General features: G+C 44.4%; 1 protein-coding gene across 1 annotated transcript; it reads left to right on the forward strand.

Annotated features, from left to right (window-relative positions):
* Nucleotides 1-9,490: 9,490 nt before the first annotated feature.
* LOC311122398 (insulin-like growth factor-binding protein 3) lies at nt 9,491-18,064 on the forward strand (the record flags this gene model as incomplete). Its single annotated transcript, XM_084196763.1, has 2 exons — nt 9,491-9,854; nt 17,784-18,064. Coding segments are annotated over 2 exons (645 nt in total), but the record flags the coding sequence as incomplete, so codon positions are not given.
* Between the last annotated feature and the right edge of the window lie 788 nt (nt 18,065-18,852).

Raw genomic sequence — 18,852 nt, forward strand, 5'->3', positions numbered from 1 at the left:
TTGAACAGCTTCTATCTCCAGGCCATCAGACAGTTGAACAGCTTCTATCTCCAGACCATCAGACTGTTGAACAGCTTCTATCTCCAGACCATCAGACTGTTGAACAGCTTCTGTCTCCAGGCCATCAGACTGTTGAACAGCTTCTATCTCCAGGCCATCAGACTGTTGAACAGCTTCTATCTCCAGGCCATCAGACTGTTGAACAGCTTCTATCTCCTGACCATCAGACTGTTGAACAGCTTCTATCTCCAGACCATCAGACTGTTGAACAGCTTCTATCTCCAGACCATCAGACTGTTGAACAGTTCTATCTCCAGGCCATCAGACTGTTGAACAGCTTCTATCTCCAGACCATCAGACTGCTGAATAGCTTCTACCTCTAGACCATCAGACTGTTGAACAGCTTCTATCTCCAGACCATCAGACTGTTGAACAGCTTCTATCTCCAGGCCATCAGACTGTTGAACAGCTTATATCTCCAGACCATCAGACTGTTGAACAGCTTCTACTTCAAGACCATCAGACTGTTGAACAGCTTCTATCTCCAGACCATCAGACTGTTGAACATCTTCTGTCTCCAGACCATCAGACTGTTGAACAGCTTCTATCTCCAGACCATCAGACTGTTGAACAGCTTCTATCTCCAGGCCATCAGACTGTTGAACAGCTTCTATCTCCAGACCATCAGACTGTTGAATAGCTTCTACCTCTAGACCATCAGACTGTTGAACAGCTTCTATCTCCAGACCATCAGACTGTTGAACAGCTTCTATCTCCAGGCCATCAGACTGTTGAATAGCTTCTACCTCTAGACCATCAGACTGTTGAACAGCTTCTATCTCCAGACCATCAGACTGTTGAACAGCTTCTATCTCCAGGCCATCAGACTGTTGAACAGCTTCTACCTCCAGACCATCAGACTGTTGAACAGCTTCTATCTCCAGACCATCAGACTGTTGAACAGCTTCTATCTCCAGGCCATCAGACTGTTGAACAGCTTCTACCTCAAGACCATCAGACTGTTGAACAGCTTCTATCTCCAGACCATCAGACTGTTGAACAGCCATCACACCATCTCCTGTAGTAATTGACCAAGATAGACTCTCTCACACAAAACACACACACACCTCATACACACGCAGACTCTTGTACTCACATATACACTCACACACACACGCATATGCCCATACTCACAAACACATGCACATACACACACACACAGCCAACGCTGCTGTCCCATGTATATAGAGACATTAAACACTGTACCGTTGCTTTTATACTGTTTTTCACACTGTGTATTCATATGCTGTATTCTTCAGCTCACTGTAATATATCTACTGCTGTACATATCATTCTAAGTATATATTTTTGGTGTATATACTCATAGATTGCATTTAGATTTCTGATACAGTGTTGTTTGGGTTGTTAACTGGATTCGTTCTGACATTCGTGATTTCTTGTTTCTTGTTTCGATTATTATTTTGTACTTGTTTGTCATTTTACTGCACTGTTAGGAGCTAGTAACACAAGCATTTCACTGCACCCGCTATACCATCTGCCAAACTGTGTACGCAACCAATAAATCGCTAAATTCCTAAAGAGCAGCCCACCATTACCCCAAACCAATCAATAATGAATTTGCTAGTTGCAGGGGGTATGTGTAATGTTTATTAAACTTCAATAAAAGTCATGCCCTCATCTATAAAATAGAGGATGGGTGGTATTACAAACCCAGTGTGTTACTGTGCCATAAAAAACACATGAAACCAGTACATATCAAAGAGCCAATATGGTTTCCTGTGTCTGTACAAGATGGTTTCCAGCCTTGTGAAACACTATTAGATGCTTTCCAAGAAAACGCAAAGTAGGGTATTTCCCCAACTTAGATTCCTAGCTCCGATGGACTAGTGTCACGAGGGTACTGGAAGGGGGTCGGAGGAGGGAGAGGAAGAAAAACAACAGTCAAAAATATGAATGCAGTCAGTGACAGTAGAGTGAGGATTAAAGCAAAGGTAATGAAGGGAGGAAGCCTGGCTTTCAAAACACCATGTAGGAAGATGCATACATGAGTAACTCCTGACCTCCCTGCTGCAACACCTAGGCTACATGGTGCCATTGGGACACAGCACCTAATGAGGGGGAAGTACTTGGGTGCACTACCCTAGCTGGCATTCTACACCCCCCCCCCCCCCCCCAAAAAAAAACAAAAAAAACATACATGCACAATGTAAAGAAGCATATTTGGATCAACTCACTGTCTGCCTCCCAAATATCACTGTATAACCAATGTAGTGCAGTACTTTGGACCAGGTAGACTACCCAGCCACATCGCTCTGGCCAAACGCCACGCTCACTAGCGTTTCTTCTCCACCATGAGTCTTGATTTGCTTTTCAGTATAGACACAGAGAACTCAGATACAGACACAAAATGCAGGCCCAGCCACAGTATATACAGTGATATAGTAATATAAGCCCCAGCGGGAATGGCAAGCGCCATGGTGGGTTCGTTTCCCACTATACTGTGGCCATGATCTATCAACTGAGGTCTATACTGACTGAGCCACAGAGGACCACATTTACCAGATAATCAGAGAGAGAGATGAACCCCAGCACGTTGGCCCCAGAACCCACGGCTAGGCCACGCCCATGAGTGACTGTGTCTGTCTCTGCTGTGGCTAGGCCCAGGCCAGACCCCTGCAGAACTACTAAAGGTGCTATCTAGGACTTAAAACTGTTCTTCGGCTGTCCCCATAGGATAACCGTTTTTGGTTCCAGGTAGAACCCTTTTGGGTTCCATTAAGAAAGGGTTCTACCTGGAACCAAAAAGGGTTCTCCTATGGGGACAGCCGAATAATCTTTTTGGAACACTTTTTTCTAAGAGTGCCGTGATGAGGATTCACTAAGTCACTGAGTCAAAGCAGACCCAGGCATCGTCCCTGACATGAGTAACTGTGTCTGTCTGTGCTGTCAGCACCCAGGCTGAGTTAGGGAGCTGCACATGATTTCCCTCAAAACCAAACAGCTGGCAGCAGATGAGAATGACTGGCGTGGGAGGATTTATTTAAGCCAAAATCACATCTCAGACATTCCCCTGGTGGGATGGGGATTTCAGGCCAATAAACCGAAGAAGTAATTAAAATGAATGAATCATTAAAATGCATTTGTGTTGTTCCATGGGCCATATAAAACAAACAAAGCAACACACGCAATAAGACAATGCAAACAGTACACAACAATTGAGAGTGTTTGGTTTTCATTCTGTCTTGCTTCAGCAGGTTAGTTCAGTAGCAGCAACTTTCAAAGTTGCTAGGAAATGGGGAGGGAGGTATATTTTTACCTGGCCACTTGTGCCCAGGTTAATGAGGCCACATTGTTGACAAAAAAGGCCTCCAAAAAAGTAAATGAATCCATACAGCCAAATAATAATTAATAATAGATCAATAATTTATTTCCGTACATATACATATATACTGAACAAAAATATAAATGCAACATGCAACAATTTCAAAGATTTTACTGAGTTACAGTTCATATAAGGAAATCAGTCAATTGAAGTAAATTCATTAGGTCCTAATCTATTGATTACTCATGACCGGGAATACAGATATGCATATGTTGGTCACAGATACCGTAAGAAAAATAAGGAAGGGGCGTGGATCAGAAAACCAGTCAGTATCTGGTGTAACCACCATTTGCCTCATGCAGTGCGACACATCTCCTTTAAATAGAGTTGATCAGGCTGTTGATTGTGGCTTGTGGAATGTTGTCCCACTTCTCTTCATTGGGTGCAAAGTTGCTGGATATTGTCGGGAACTGGAACATGCTGTCGTATACGTCGATCCAGAGCATCCCAAACATGCTCAATGGGTGAGTATGCAGGCCATGGAAGAACTGGGACATTTTCAACTTCCAGGAATTGTGTACAGATCCTTGCGACATGTTTTGGAATATTTGTATTCTGTACAGGCTTCTTTCTTTTCACTATGTCATTTAGGTTAGTATTGTGGAGTAACTACAATGTTGTTGATCCATCCTCAGGTTTCTCCTATCACAGCCATTAAAATCTGTAACTGTTTTAAAGTCCCTATTGGCCTCATGGTGAAATCCCTGAGCGGTTTCCTTCCTCTCCGGCAATTGAGTTAGGAAGGACGCCTGTATCTTTGTAGTGACTGGGCGTATTGATATACCATCCAAAGTGTAATAAAAAACTTCACGATGCTCAAATGGATATTCAATGTCTGTATTTGTTTTTTTTTACCCATCTACCAATAGGTGCCCTTCTTTGCGAGGCATTGGAAAACCTCCCTGGTCTTTGTGGTTGAATCTGTGTTTGAAATTCCCTACTCGACTGAGGGACCATACAGAAAATTGCATGTGTTGGGTGCAGAGATGAGGTAGTCATTAAAAATAATGTTAAACACTATTATTGCACACAGAGTGAGTCCATTCAACTTATTATGTGACTTGTTAAGCAGATTTTTACTCTTGAACTTATTTAGGCTTGCCATAACAAAGGGGTTGAATACTTTTCAGATTTTCATTTTTAATTAATTTGTAAAAATTTGAAATAACATAATTCCACTTTGACATTATGGGGAAGTGTAGGCCAGTGACACAATATCTGAATGTAATCAATTTTAAATTCAGGCTGTAACACAACAAAATGTGGAAAATGTCAAGGGGTGTGAATACTTTCTGAAATAATTGTACCTAGATCACCTATTGAGATGTGCCTCTTGTTAAGTAAATCAGGTGTTAAATGAGGTGAAAATGAGACTGGAGGGCCACTTTAAGAAGATAAATTGTAGAAATAGGCGGGGTTTAGACATAACTATGACTTTATGGCTGTGTTAACTAGTGACTACCCTAAAACTGGCAAGAGGATCCCCGTCATCTGAGCCATGTTGGGCTTTCATTGGGAACCTATCTAATGCCATGGGACTAGGTGTAGCAGGACACTGAACTTATCTGACCATAGTTCTGAAGAATAGGCCTGCCAAGATGATGTATGGTCTATCGTGTGGACTATGCAACATGTATGTGGTGTTTGTCTTGTATACCAGGGTTAACCACTGTAACACTTCTGCATATTGTGCATTGTGTTTGGTTGTGTTGTGTACAGCTTGTGTGAGGAGTGTGTGGGTGTGTCTCCCAAATGGCACCCTATTCCCTATATAGTGCACTACGGTCAAAAGTAATGCACTTTATTATAGGGAAAAGGGTGCCATTTCTGTGTGTTGACAGGAGGACGATGTGCTGAATGAAACACTCGGAGCTGAGAGGAAGAAGGAATTAAGATATATCTCCAACAGCCCCTTCGCTCTCCACAAACCTCAAATTATAAAGTGTGTTATGCCCATGTTATTGAGGACGCTGTCACCATAGCAGCAGCGGAATGGAGAGCAAGGGAGGGAGGAGAAACAATATGTCCCAAATGGCACTTTATTCCCTATACTGTATAGAAGTAGTGCACTATAAAGGGAATAGGGTGCCTTTTGAAAAGCATCCACAACATTGTGTTTGATTGTGTTATGTTTCCAATTATTGATTTACGATCAGAATCAGAAATAAAATACTGCTGCTTCGTAAGAATGGTCGACAGCGGAATGCTGATAATTATTTATTGATATATTAATTGGACATTTTGATAACAGGATTAAAACCCTTGAGATGAGAGAGAGAGGAATTCATAGCAGTACGGCAGACACAGAGAGAAACTGAGACAGACAGAGATAGACTGAGAGAAGGTGAGACAGACAGAATGACAGAGACAGACTGAGACAGACAGAGATAGACTGAGAGAAGGTGAGACAGACAGAGATAGACTGAGAGAAACTGAGACAGACAGAGATAGACTGAGAGAAACTGAGACAGACAGAGATAGACTGAGAGAAACTGAGACAGACAGAGATAGACTGAGAGAAGGTGAGACAGACAGAATGACAGAGACAGACTGAGAGAGACAGCGAGAGGGAGAGACTGAGGGAGACAGAGAGAGGGAGAGACTGAGAGAGACAAAGAGAGGGAGAGACTGCCAGACTGAGACAGACAGAGAAAGAGGCTGACTGAGAGAGACAGAGAGAGGGAGAGAGGGAGAGAGGGAGAGAGGGAGAGAGGGAGAGACTAAGAGAGAGAGAGAGAGAGTGCGAGGGAGAGACTGAGAGAGACAGAGAGAGGGAGAGACTGAGATTGAGACAGACTGAGGTTGAGACAGTCTGAGACAGACTGAGACAGACAGTGTAAGACAGACTGAGACAGACAGAGAACGATACTGAGACAGAGAGAAATTAAGACAGAGACAGAGACAGAGACAGGGAGGGACATTCAGACCAACAGAGAGATACTGAGATAAAAAGAGTCAAAAACACTGAGACAAAGTGAGAGAGACTGGGACTTCTGGGCCCTGGTCAGAAGTAGTGCACTATATAGGGAATAGGGTGAGAAGTAGTGCACTATATAGAGGACAGGGTGCCATTTGGGATGCAGACACAGTCTTGGCCATGTGCTCCATAAACATCTCTGTTTGAGCAGCCAGACCAGGCAGCATGTAATCTAGAGGCTGTATGTATTCACAGCTGGACAAACACAAATGGACAGGACACCCACCCATACAGGCCTCAGGATGGTAACCTACATGACAATGGCACCCAATGGTACCTACATGACAATGAGCTTGCCGTTATCACGTCAACACACACACACGTGCGCGCGCATGCAAAGACAGACAGACAGTCAGGCAGACAGACAGACAGGCTAGTACAGGCAGACAGACAGACAGGGTGAAAGGCACACAAAAAAAAAACACAGACGAAAAGAAAACAAAAAAGGAATATGCCAAGTAATAAGAAAACTAATCTTAGCTGCAGACGTTTTCTTGCTATTCTGGGGGTGTTTTCTTACGCTGTGCTTGTTTTTCATAATGCAGTCTCAACACTTTTTCTGCTTCTCTGGTGGAAATCGGACAATGGTCAATACTGATTGCTTTATTTTTTCAGTGTTGTACGCCTCTCGCGTTTGTTATTGCAGGACAGGAGGGTATGCAGGAGCGCGGAGGCTGCTGAGACGGCACAATCCCACCATTTCTGTCTAATAATTTGAAATCCTGTGAGGTGTGTGTGTGTGTGTGTGTGTGTGTGTGTGTGTGTGTGCTTGTGTGTGTGTGTGTGTAAGGTGAGTGAGTCGACCCCCAGGTGGGATAAAGAGAGACTGAGGTATACTGCGCAGTCTGCCCTCCATGTGCTCAAGGAGGTGCACTCTCTCTGTGGTCTATCTGTGTACTGATGTGTGCTTGACATGCTGAGAGGGATGGAGGCAGAGACATGGACCAGTGGAGATATAGTCTATGTTCCAGAACTCAGCAGGTTCCACAACCCAGAACAGTAAAACAATACCTCCCTCTGTGGCTGCACCCCCCACAGCTCTCTCTCTCACACACACACACACACACACACAAATGACTATGTTTAAGTGTGTTGAGAAATGAATCCACCTACAAACCTGCCCAAAAGAATGCAGACTTGGGCAGTGTCTTCAGTATGTGGGGGGCACCACCCGTGGAGCGCTGTGCTGTGGAGCCATGGGGAAGTGGCTATCCATGTGGTGGAGAAGTTAGGGTTGTGTCCCAAATTGCACCCTATTCCCTATAGTGCACTACTTCTGACCAGGGCCTCGTATTCCAGAGCCTTCGTAGCGTTAATGTAGTCCTTAAAACCATCTTTAGTAGCCGAGGTGTTTCCCAGAGACTTCGTTAGTAAAGTGGCTCTTAAAAACCTTCAGACATCTACGAGTGATCCAGACCACTTGTAGAGCAGCCAAAGTGGAATATGTATTTGTAAAAAAATGCCAGGTTTTATCCCAAGCTGAATCTTTCCGGTACAAATTGGAAACACCTGGAACACTATAAAACCCAAGCCATTGTCAGAGGTCAGCGGAACAACAATAATACAGCATGGCTGCTATTCAGTGGATTGTTGCGCTCCAACATAACAGGCGGCGCTGGCCGCGCAGTCAGTTGGTGTATATTATAAATGCATATTATTCGCAACAACCTGAGCCGAGATACAGACTCACAATGATAGGTCTAACTTTCAAAAATACAGGCTCCCACGAGAGAAGATACTCAGACTGCTCGACCTTTTGTCTCTCTTAATCAGCCGACCAACCCGCTAAAACTTTGCGTTGAGTGCTGAGGTGCAGCTTCTAACAGCCTTGCACTTTTACGCAGTGGGGAGTTTCCTTCAGGTCCTTGTGGATGGACACGGCCTTATAATCGTTTTTTTTTTTTTTTTATGTAAAAACGAAATATGTGCTGTAGAGGGTTGGTTACTGTATATATTTGTGTGCTAAAATGGACAAATATATTGTGGTGCAGTGTGCTAAAGCACTGTGGAATAAAGAAGACGACTGGTGTTCAAATCTTGAAATCAATGAACATTACATGACGAAAATGGTTAGTTTGTAGATTATGGTGTTATTTATTTTCATTCATAAAAACTAGTCTGCGAAATGCATAGGGCATGAAATGTGGGCTATTAGTCGTGTTTTCTTATGACGCAAGTGGCATCGATTTCAGCATCATGTGAAAAAACGAACACTCCCCCAACGAAGCTGTTAGCTGTCGCACTTACAGGTTCGCTCGACGTGCTTCTTTGGGAAACACTCTTAACAAGTTAGCTCGTAAATAACGATGCATCTGGAATGATCATCGTAATGCTTAAATTATATCGCAACTGGGAAACGAGGCCCAGAGCCTTATGGGCTCGAGTCAAAAGTAGTGCACAATATAGCAAATAGGGTGCCATTTGAGACGTACTATGGGAGATGGAGGAAAAGAGCCACTGTTCAAAATTGCCAGCAGGAAAAACACTGGTATAGCCAAGGGAAACTGATTCAGACCGTATCTATTGTGCTGTATATGTGAAAAATTCTAACCGTATGGGGCTGGTGTCCCAACCTGGATTAAGTTTAGTCCTGGACCAAAAACACTTTCAAAGGAAAATGTAGCATACGTTTTGGTCCAGGACTAGGCATAATCTGTGTCAGGGAAACTGGTCCTATATGTTTCACATTTTACTTGGCTCCTAACTCTAAATTAAAGAAGAGTATTACCTGCTTTAATCAATGAAAATACAAGAAAATAGTAGGTGTATATATTAAACCTTTTATACAAAGTGATAGTTAGACAATAAATACTGTATGTTCATCGAATAAGCCTAATCCACCTGTGAATCGGTTGTAAACCGTTATTAATGTCATTCTCAAGCCTGTGTCGTCAACGTCCGCGGTCCCTCGGGATCGGGGCTCTCCGTTTACATTATTCATACGGAGGGTGTGACTTGTTGGCTCTTTTTCCCGCCTGTATAAAACGACAAGTTCGCTTAAAAGAAAATACCGATGGAGAAGTCTAGTCTGCTCGCTGTGACACAGAGAGTCCCCTTAAGCCTACGTGACAACTCGCATACTGTCCCTTTGTGACCAGTTTATCGGCAGAATGCCCGGTCTATGCGTGCTTTGTCTCACTGCCGTGCTCGCTGCATTCACCCGGTTCGCGGAGACCGTGGGGCCGGTGGTCCGATGTGAGCCGTGTGACGCCGGGGCTCTCATGCAGTGCAAGCCGCTGCCAAAAGACTGCGCAGAGATAGTGCGGGAGCCCGGCTGCGGGTGCTGTCTGTCGTGCGCCCTTGCTGAGGGTCAGGCGTGTGGAGTGTACACTGGGCGCTGTGGCTCCGGGCTGACTTGTCAGTACCAACCGGGGGAGACCCGACCACTGCAAGCCTTGCTAGAGGGACGGGGAGCTTGCTCCAGCGCCGCGTCCAAAAAACTCAGCACCATTCTGCTCCCCGCGCAGAAACAAGGTAAGCGCCTCATGGTTCTAAATATCGCTCTTTCTGTGAAGGTACTGAGCTGGGTTGGTCTGTTTCTGTTAGAGAACCCCTGTAGTCTTAGGGCTATAGCCTGCGGGTTGGTGTTGGTGCGTAGGCTATAGCAGGACACTTCTTTCCATAGGCTACTGACTCGTGCCCGATGCCATGCAAACATTTGCGCACGTTATGGGTTACTTAGGCTATGCCTACTCATTAAATATTGATGTGAGTTAATTTGTGTCAATCGGTAATATCTAGCCACTCAGCGGACTGTGGCTGCCTTGTGGCCGGCTCTCAATGAGTACCGGACGGTATGCCTCCCTCTAAGGGTCCGGTGCCCAATACAAATAGCAACGCTGGCCCTGCGGCGGTTCAGAGAGGATTCACGCTGAATAAGATTATGTGCATTACAGTGCATGTAAGGGGTTAATAAAATGTTGGGTACTGTAAATGAGTGCCATTAGTATCGAATCAGTGTTTTCTTATTTGTAGTGTGAGGTTTAAGTATATAGCCAATGTGTAAATACGTTTTGCGCACGCGTAACCTATTGCCAACATAGCCATGGCGCACAGTATATATGGGCCATACAGTAATTAAACAAAACAAAAAAATGCATTGAAATACATAATGTTGTGACCTTTCTTTAGTTGAACAATTTATATACTCTGTCATTGGGTGTGAAATGCACCATTGGGATTGAATGGAACCTGCGCAACTATTTTAGCCCGTGGCATTCCCTCAATTCTGCCACTCGGCTCGCTAAGGCGCGCGCCACCATATGTCAGATACACACTGTAGTCGTTGTTCTTTTGAGGACGACATACTGACTCTCAATACCATATACTGTGTGCTCTCTTGCGCTCTGCACACACGCATGTACGCACACGCACACGCACACACACACACACACACACACACACACACACACACACACACACACACACACACACACACACACACACATACATCTGGCTGCCCAACCCAATCGTTAGTGAATGCCACAAATGTGTATATTTTGCTGAAGCAGATGTGCAAAGATGAGCGTTTTGTGAATGACGACTTTGTTATGTCCATAGGCCTACTCTCCTTTCCCAAACGCGCAGCTTTGACATCGGGACAAGCAGCATGCAAATACCCGTGGTTTTAGAGGTGGCCTGTCCCTGTTTTGAGCCAGAACTTTGCTGGGAGGGGAGAGCGGAGAAGGAGAGAAGGAATCTGGTGAAGTGCACATCTCCCGCTGTCTGTCTGCACGCAGTTATTAGCAACACAACACCGAGGTGGGAACCGGGGAGGGACGACGGGTGCGCGAGCTGTGTGAGAACTACACCGGAGTGGAAATAAACCCGCCTGCAGGACCTGACACACACACGCACGCACATGCGCGCGCACACACTAATATGGACTTGGCATACATTTCACATCCATGTGAACCCATACTTCCTCCACCTTGCATTATCACGAGGAAAGAGGGGAAGGCACTGTTTCACTCTGCCCCCTGTGGTGTTGTTGTGTGTTTAGTGGGGCCGTGTCAGCCCACCAGGCGTTGGTGTGTGTTTTCTCCTCCTAGTAATTTGGCTTGGCCACAGTGGTGTGTGCTGAAGCAGTCCACTGTCACATTGGCACACACAAAGGCTATTGTTAGCAAGGTCTGTGACTTTTAAACAGCAGTCTGGCCTGCAGGCTGCTTCACTCTGCTCTGCTACTTACTTCATCATCATCCACTTCACTTGTCATCCTATTCCCTATATTACATGTTTACATTTGAGTCATTTAGCAGACGCTCTTATCCAGAGCGATTTACAGCGAGTGAGTGCATACATTTTCATACTGGCCCCCCGTGGGAATCGAACCCACAACCCTGGCGTTGCAAGCGCCGTGCTCTACCAACTGAGCTACACGGAGCCTATATAGTGCACTATGGTCAAAAGTAGTGCACTATGTACACTGTAAAACATTTCCTGTTGTTTTTACAGTAACTTAGAGGCAGCCAGTCTCCTGTAAGTCACCAAAAGGTACAGTATGTTACTATACCGTATTTTACGGTATCCAATACTGTTCCTGTAATCTTTTTTACTATTGTTTTTATGGCAACTAACAGGCAACTGTCTACCTGTAAGTTACAGTAAAACAACAGTACAGTGAGTTACTGTAATCTTTTTATGGTAATTGTAATGGATGAATTAATGGATGAATGAATGAAATTCATTGAGGGGAGATGGGGTTTGCATTTTACAGTATTTTACCGTAATTGCATGGGATTGGTGCAAGCAGGTTGGCTGCTAATGTGTTTACATATGACATCATATCAATGAATGCCAGTTTGGAAGCCTTTGTCAAGGCCTCTAGAAGTACAAGTGATATAAAATACCACATTTTGAACTTTTATATCACTTGGACGTCTAGAGGCCTTAATAAAGGCTTCCAAACTGGCAGCAAATACAGGGCAAAACAGACCAAAGGACATGGCAAGTACTCAACCATTAAAGGTTTGCAACTTGCTGCCACACCAATCCGTCCTCTATACACATTTAATTGATGTGGCAATACTACACCTCATACTCACATACAAGGCACGACTCAAAATATGTTAATGAGTCAAAAACAACAATACCGTGCACCCACTAGTGCTCAAAAGGTTTGTGGCACTCCAAAAATACTGCACTGTATTCTGTGGGGTGGAATTACAGTACCATTCGAAATACAGCAATTATTTCCTTGCCCACAACATTTTCCCACAATGCACCATAATTTACAGCATGCTGCAGTATAATGCTTTACAGTATTTTATTGTTGATAAATGTACACATTTACGGTATAAATCACAGTTTTCCATTACAATGTAATATTCTTTACAATTAATTTGATAAATCATAAAAATATTATACACACCTTGTTTGGTTGGTTCACTTTAGACCTTGATGTCTCTCAATTCGATTACTCAGAAGTGTTTGAAAACATTGCCAGTTGCCAATCCCACAATGCTGTCCAGTGTTGACTGCTAGCTATAGCCCATTGTCCTTCACAATAACAATTACAGACCAAACTGACCCTAGAACAGCCTCTAGGCCACTGTACCTGCCTCTATCACACTGTTGTGCTCTGTGTTTAGAGTTGCTGAGATGCCCTCAAAAGTAGTGCACTATATGGGCAAAAGGTTGCCATTTGGGAGGCATACCAAGAATTTAACAAGGCCTCTCCTCTCCTCTCTCTCTCTCTCTCTCTCTCTCTCTCTCCTCTCTCTCTCTCTCTCTCTCTCTCTCTCTCTCTCTCTCTCTCTCTCTCTCTCTCTCTCTCTCTCTCTCTCTCTCTCTCTCTCTCTCTCTCTCGCTCTCTCACCACAGTCAAAGCTGTTTACTCCGCTGCCATTAGACAAAGATTTTGTAAGATGTTTATCAGAAAAAGTAAATTGATTAAATTATTATTTTTTCTCATCAATCTACACACAATACCCCATAATAACAAAGCAAAAACTGGTTTTTATAAATGTTTGCAAATGTATTAAAAATTAAACACTGAACTACCCTTTGCTATGATATTCGAAATTGAGCTCAGGTGCATCCTGTTTCCATTGATCCTCCATGAGATGTTTCTACAACTTGATTGGAGTCCACCTGTGGTAAATTCAATTGATTGGACATGATTTGGATAGGCACACACCTGTCTATATAATGTCTCACAGTTGACAGTGCATTGTCAGAGCAAAAACCAAGCCATGAGATCGAAGGAATTGTCCGTAGACCTCCGAGACAGGATTGTGTCGAGGCACAGATCTGGGGAAGGGTACCAAAAAATGTATGCAGCATTGAAGGTCCCCAAGAACACAGTGGCCTCCATCATTCTTAAATGGAAGAAGTTTGGAACCACCAAGACTCTTCTTAGAGCTGGCCGCTCAGCCAAACTGAGCAATTGGGGAAGAAGGGCCTTGGTCAGGGAGGTGACCAAGAACCCAATGGTCACTCTGACAGAGCTCCAGAGTTCCTCTGTGGAGATGGGAGAACCTTCCAGAAGGACAACCATCTCTGCAGTACTCCACCAATCAGGCCTTTATGGTAGAGTGGCCACTCCTCAGTAAAAGGCACATGACAGCCCGCTTGGAGTTTGCCATAGGCACCTAAAGGACTCTCAGACCATGAGAAACAAGATTCTCTGGTCTGATGAAACCAAGATTGAACTCTTTGGCCTGAATACCAAGCATCACATCTGGAGGAAACCTGGCACGCTCCCTACGGTGAAGCATGGTGGTGGCAGCATCATGCTGTGGGATGTTTTTCAGCAGCAGGGACTGGGAGACTAGTCAGGATCGAGGGAAAGATGAACAGTGCAAAGTACAGAGAGATCCTTGATGAAAACTTGCTCCAGAGCGCTCAGGACCTCAGACTGGGTTGAAGGTTCATTTTCCAACAGGACAACGACCCTAAGAACACAGCCAAGACAATGCAGGAGTGGCTTCGGGACAAGTCTCTGAATGTCCTGGAGTGGCCCAGCCAGAGCCCGGATTTGAACCTGATCAAACATCTCTGGAGAGACCTGAAAATAGCAGTGCAGTGACGCTCCCTATCCAATCTGACAGAGCTTGAGAGGATCTGCAGAGATGAATGGGAGAAACTCCCCAAATACAGGTGTGCCAAGCTTGTAGCGTCATACCCGAGAAGACTTGTAAATGTGGATATTTCAGTTTTAGAATAAGGCTGTAAAGTAACAAAATGTGTAAAAATTCAAGGGGTCTGAATACTTTCCGAATGCACTGTAGACTGGGCTCGCTCTCCCCTTAGATCCTTTCCACTTATTTCTGGTTTTTAGGAGTTGGTCGAAGTGATTTGTCTGGTTTCGAGGTGAAGGGTGAGGATGGAGCAGCTGTATCTATTCTGCAGCCATTATGTCATTATTGATGTTTATGTTGTTGTGTACATAATGTAGCCCGCCCCTCCCCACCCGCCCCAACCTGCACACCACTCTGCAAGCCAGAATCTGGTTCTACTTAATCCTTATAATATGTGTTTGTGTGTGTGTGTAACTGCGTGTGTGTGTGTTCATGTAAGTGTATGTGTATGTCTGTGTTTTTTTTGTTTGTGTGTATGTGTGTATGTCTTTGCCAAGACCAGTTGAATGTGTTAAGACCACTGCTGGCCTGATGATCCCAGGTTCAAATCCAGTGTTGTCATTCTTTCCCTGAGTGCCTTCAGATGGCCTGTGTGCTAATGGAATCCTATTCCCCATGGGCCCTGGTCAAAAGCAGTGCACTATATAGGGAATAGAGTGGCTTGCGGAAGTATTCACCCCCCTTGGCATTTTTCCTATTTTGTTGCCTTACAACCTGGAATTAAAATTGATTTCTTGGGGGTTTGTATCATTTGATTTACACAACATGCCTACCACTTTGAAGGTGCAAAATATTTTTGGGGGTGAAACAAACAAGAAATAAGACAAAAAAACATGAGCGCGCATAACTATTAACCCCCCCCCCCCCCCCCCCCCCCCAAGTCAATACTTTGTAGAGCCACCTTTTGCAGCAATTGCAGCTGCAAGTCTCTTGGGGTGTGTCTCTATAAGCTTGGCACATCTAGTCACTGGGATTTTTGTCCATTCTTCAAGGCAAAACCGCTCCGGCTCCTTCAAGTTGGATTGGTTCGGCTGGTGTACAGCAATCTTTAAGTCATACCACAGATTCTCAATTGGATTGAGGTCTGGGCTTTGACTAGGCCATTCCAAGACATTTAAATGTTTCCCCTTAAACCACTCAAGTGTTGCTTTAGCAGTATGCTTAGGGTCATTGTCCTCCTGGAAGGTGAACCTCTGTCCCAGTCTCAAATCTCTGGAAGACTGAAACAGGTTTTCCTCAAGAATTTCCCTGTATTTAGTTGCATCCATCATTCCTTCAACTCTGACCAGTTTCCCAGTCCCTGCCGATGAAAAACATTTGGTCAGATGAGACTAAAATGTAGCTTTTTGGCCAACAAGGAAAACGCTATGTCTGGCGCAAACCCAACACCTCTCATCACCCCGAGAACACCATCCCCAAATTGAAGCATGGTGGTGGCAGCATCATGCTTCACTGTGGGGATGGTGTTCTCAGGGGGATGAGAGGTGTTGGGTTTGCGCCAGACATAGCGTTTTCCTTGTTGGCCAAAAAGCTCAATTTTTGTCTCATCTGACCAGAGTACCTTCTTCCATATGTCTCCCACATGCCTTTTGGCGTTCACCAAACCTGTTTGCTTATTTTGTTCTTTAAGCAATGGCTTTTTTCTGGCCACTCTTCTGTAAAGCCCAGCTCTGTGGAGTGTGCGGCTTAAAGTGGTCCTATGGACAGATACTCCAATCTCTGCTGTGGAGCTTTGCAGCTCCTTCAGGGTTATCTTTGGTCTCTTTGTTGCCTCTCTGATTAATGCCCTCCTTGCCTATTCTGTGAGTTTTGGTGGACGACCCTCTCTTGGCAGGTTTGTTGTGGTGCCATATTCTTTCCATTTTTAAATAATGGATTTAATGGTGCTCCGTGGGATGTTTAAAGTTTCGGATATTTTTTTATAACCCAACTCTGATCTGTACTTCTCCACAACTTTGTCAAAGACCTGTTTGGAGAGCTCCTTGGTCTTCATGGTGCCGCTTGCTTGGTGGTTCCCGTTGCTTAGTGGTGTTGCAGACTCTGGGGCCTTTCAGAACAGGTGTATATATACTGAGATCTTGTGGCACTTAGATTGCACACAGGTGGACTTTATTGAACTAATTATGTGACTTCTGAATGTAATTGGTTGCACCAGATCTTATTTAGGGGCTTCATAGCAAAGGGGGTGAATACATATGCACGCACCAGTCTTCCCTTATTTTTTTTTTTCATTTCACTTCACCAATTTGGACTATTTTGTGAATGTCCATTACAAAAAAAATCAAAATGAAAATCCATTTAAATTACAGGTTGTAATGCAACAAAATAGGAAAAACACCAAGGGGGATGAATACTTTTGCAAGGCACTGTAGGGTGCCATTTGGGATGCAACCATACTGTCCAGCATAGCACACAGGCTCATGGGGCTCTGGTCAATAGTAGTGCATTAGGCAATAGTAGTTCTGGCTGACCCTGATCATATGGTGGATAGTTCATCCCTTTTCTATATTAGGGAGCGGTGTTTAAACCCCCCTCCTCCCCCCTCCTCTCCCTTCTCCTATCTCCCCCTCTGGCCCGGTCAGGTGGTCTAGGCTCTGCTCCGCTCTGTCTTTAACGATTTGTCAGGAATCTTTTTCAGCGACGTGGTCTATAAATATCAGGAGCAAGCGACTGACTTCTTCTCTCTCTCTCTCTCTCTCTCTCTCGCTCTCGCTCTCGATCTCTCTCTCTCTGCTCACCCACTCTCTCTGTCTCTCTCTCTCTCTCTCTCTCTGTTTCTCTCTCTGCTCTTCCCTCTCTCTCTGCCCCCTTCCATTGCTCTCCCTCTCTCTCTCCATAACTCTCTCGATCTTACTTTATTTTTCAGTATCACTCTCTCTCTCTCTCCATAACTCTCTCGTTCTTACTTTATTTTTCAGTCTCTCTCTCTCTCTCTCTCTCTCTCTCTCTCTCTCTCCTCTCTCTCTCTCTCTCTCTCTCTCTCTCTCTCTCTCTCTCTCTCTCTCTCTCTCTCTCTCTCTCTCTCTCTCAATCTTGGGTCATAGAACAGCTTGCGAGGCACTGGTCTCAGTCTCATTCTCAGGTCATTATAGTGGTTAGGCTATTTCAGATTCGCGAACTCTGGAACTCTGATAGCATCCAAACACACCATAATCTTAGTAAAGATGTTTCTGAAACTAACATAATGGCGTTCCATCTCCTTGCCAATACACAGACCATACTCAATCTAACAATGCACATTCAACCTCAAGCTTTTTGGACTTTTTGGACATTTGAAAACGTTTCTAAACCATGACATCACTTCCTGTTGTTTTGACAGAGAACACAAGCGGGGAGCAGGCCTGGGCGGGGGATGAACGGCTTGCCAACGGCACCGTGATGACGAACACGACGGTGGTGGTGGGCGCGGTAGGTGTGGAAGGCGGAGGTGGTGGACACTGGGGGGCGATAGAGGCCAAACCGCCGCTGCACACCAAGCTGGACGTGATCAAGAAGGAGCAGAATAAGAAGAGGTGGAGCTACAAGGTGGAGTCAGTGTCTGGTGGAGTCAACACCCACATGCACAACTTCTCCCTGGAGAACAAGAGGGAGACCGAGTATGTAAGTAATGACTATGTCTAGCACCATGGATAAAGACACTTAACTAATACCTGCCACCCCTATCTCTCACATACTGTACAAATGACCTTAGCAAACACAGACACACACACACACGCACACACGCACACACGGACCCATCCCCTCCCCTCATGTGTTTACTGACACACACACTCACACTCATAGGTCTATCTCGTGTTTTCTTGTATTTTTGTCATGTGTGAGATAATATACATTCACTGATATTTATAGTGTTATTACAGTGATATTGAGATGTTAGTAAATTTTGTATACATTTATACTGACATGTATAGTGCTTTTACAGTGATATTGAGATGTAAATACATTTGTAATATATTTATACTGACATATATAGTGTTACTTTTGTTAAACAGAAAAAACAATTGTGTTACTTTTGTACTTTTGTTAAACAGAAAACCCAAACCCATGGCAGCAAATCCACAAGGTCTGCCATGAGAGGTGACTGTATTGTTCCCTTAAGGAAAAGCACCTTAGTCAATCTGCTTTCTCTGTGAGAGCTTCCCATGTCTGGAACACACTGCCATCAGAAACACACAACTGCACCACATATCGCACCTTCACAAAAAACATAAAGACATGGCTAAAGGCCAATCAGGCTTGTGAACATAATCCCTAGCTGTGTATTGCCGCTTTCCCTGTTGTCTGTAGCTTGTGAGGTGTGGAAACACTTTGTTGCTTTGATGTATTTTGTTTTGTTGCTTTTTGTGCTATTGCTCTGTCTACATGCTACGTGTTGCTTGTCCTATGTT

Source organism: Coregonus lavaretus (genome assembly GCF_964263955.1).
Source record: "Coregonus lavaretus genome assembly, contig: HAP1_SCAFFOLD_1900, whole genome shotgun sequence".
Taxonomy (NCBI): Eukaryota; Metazoa; Chordata; class Actinopteri; order Salmoniformes; family Salmonidae; genus Coregonus; species Coregonus lavaretus.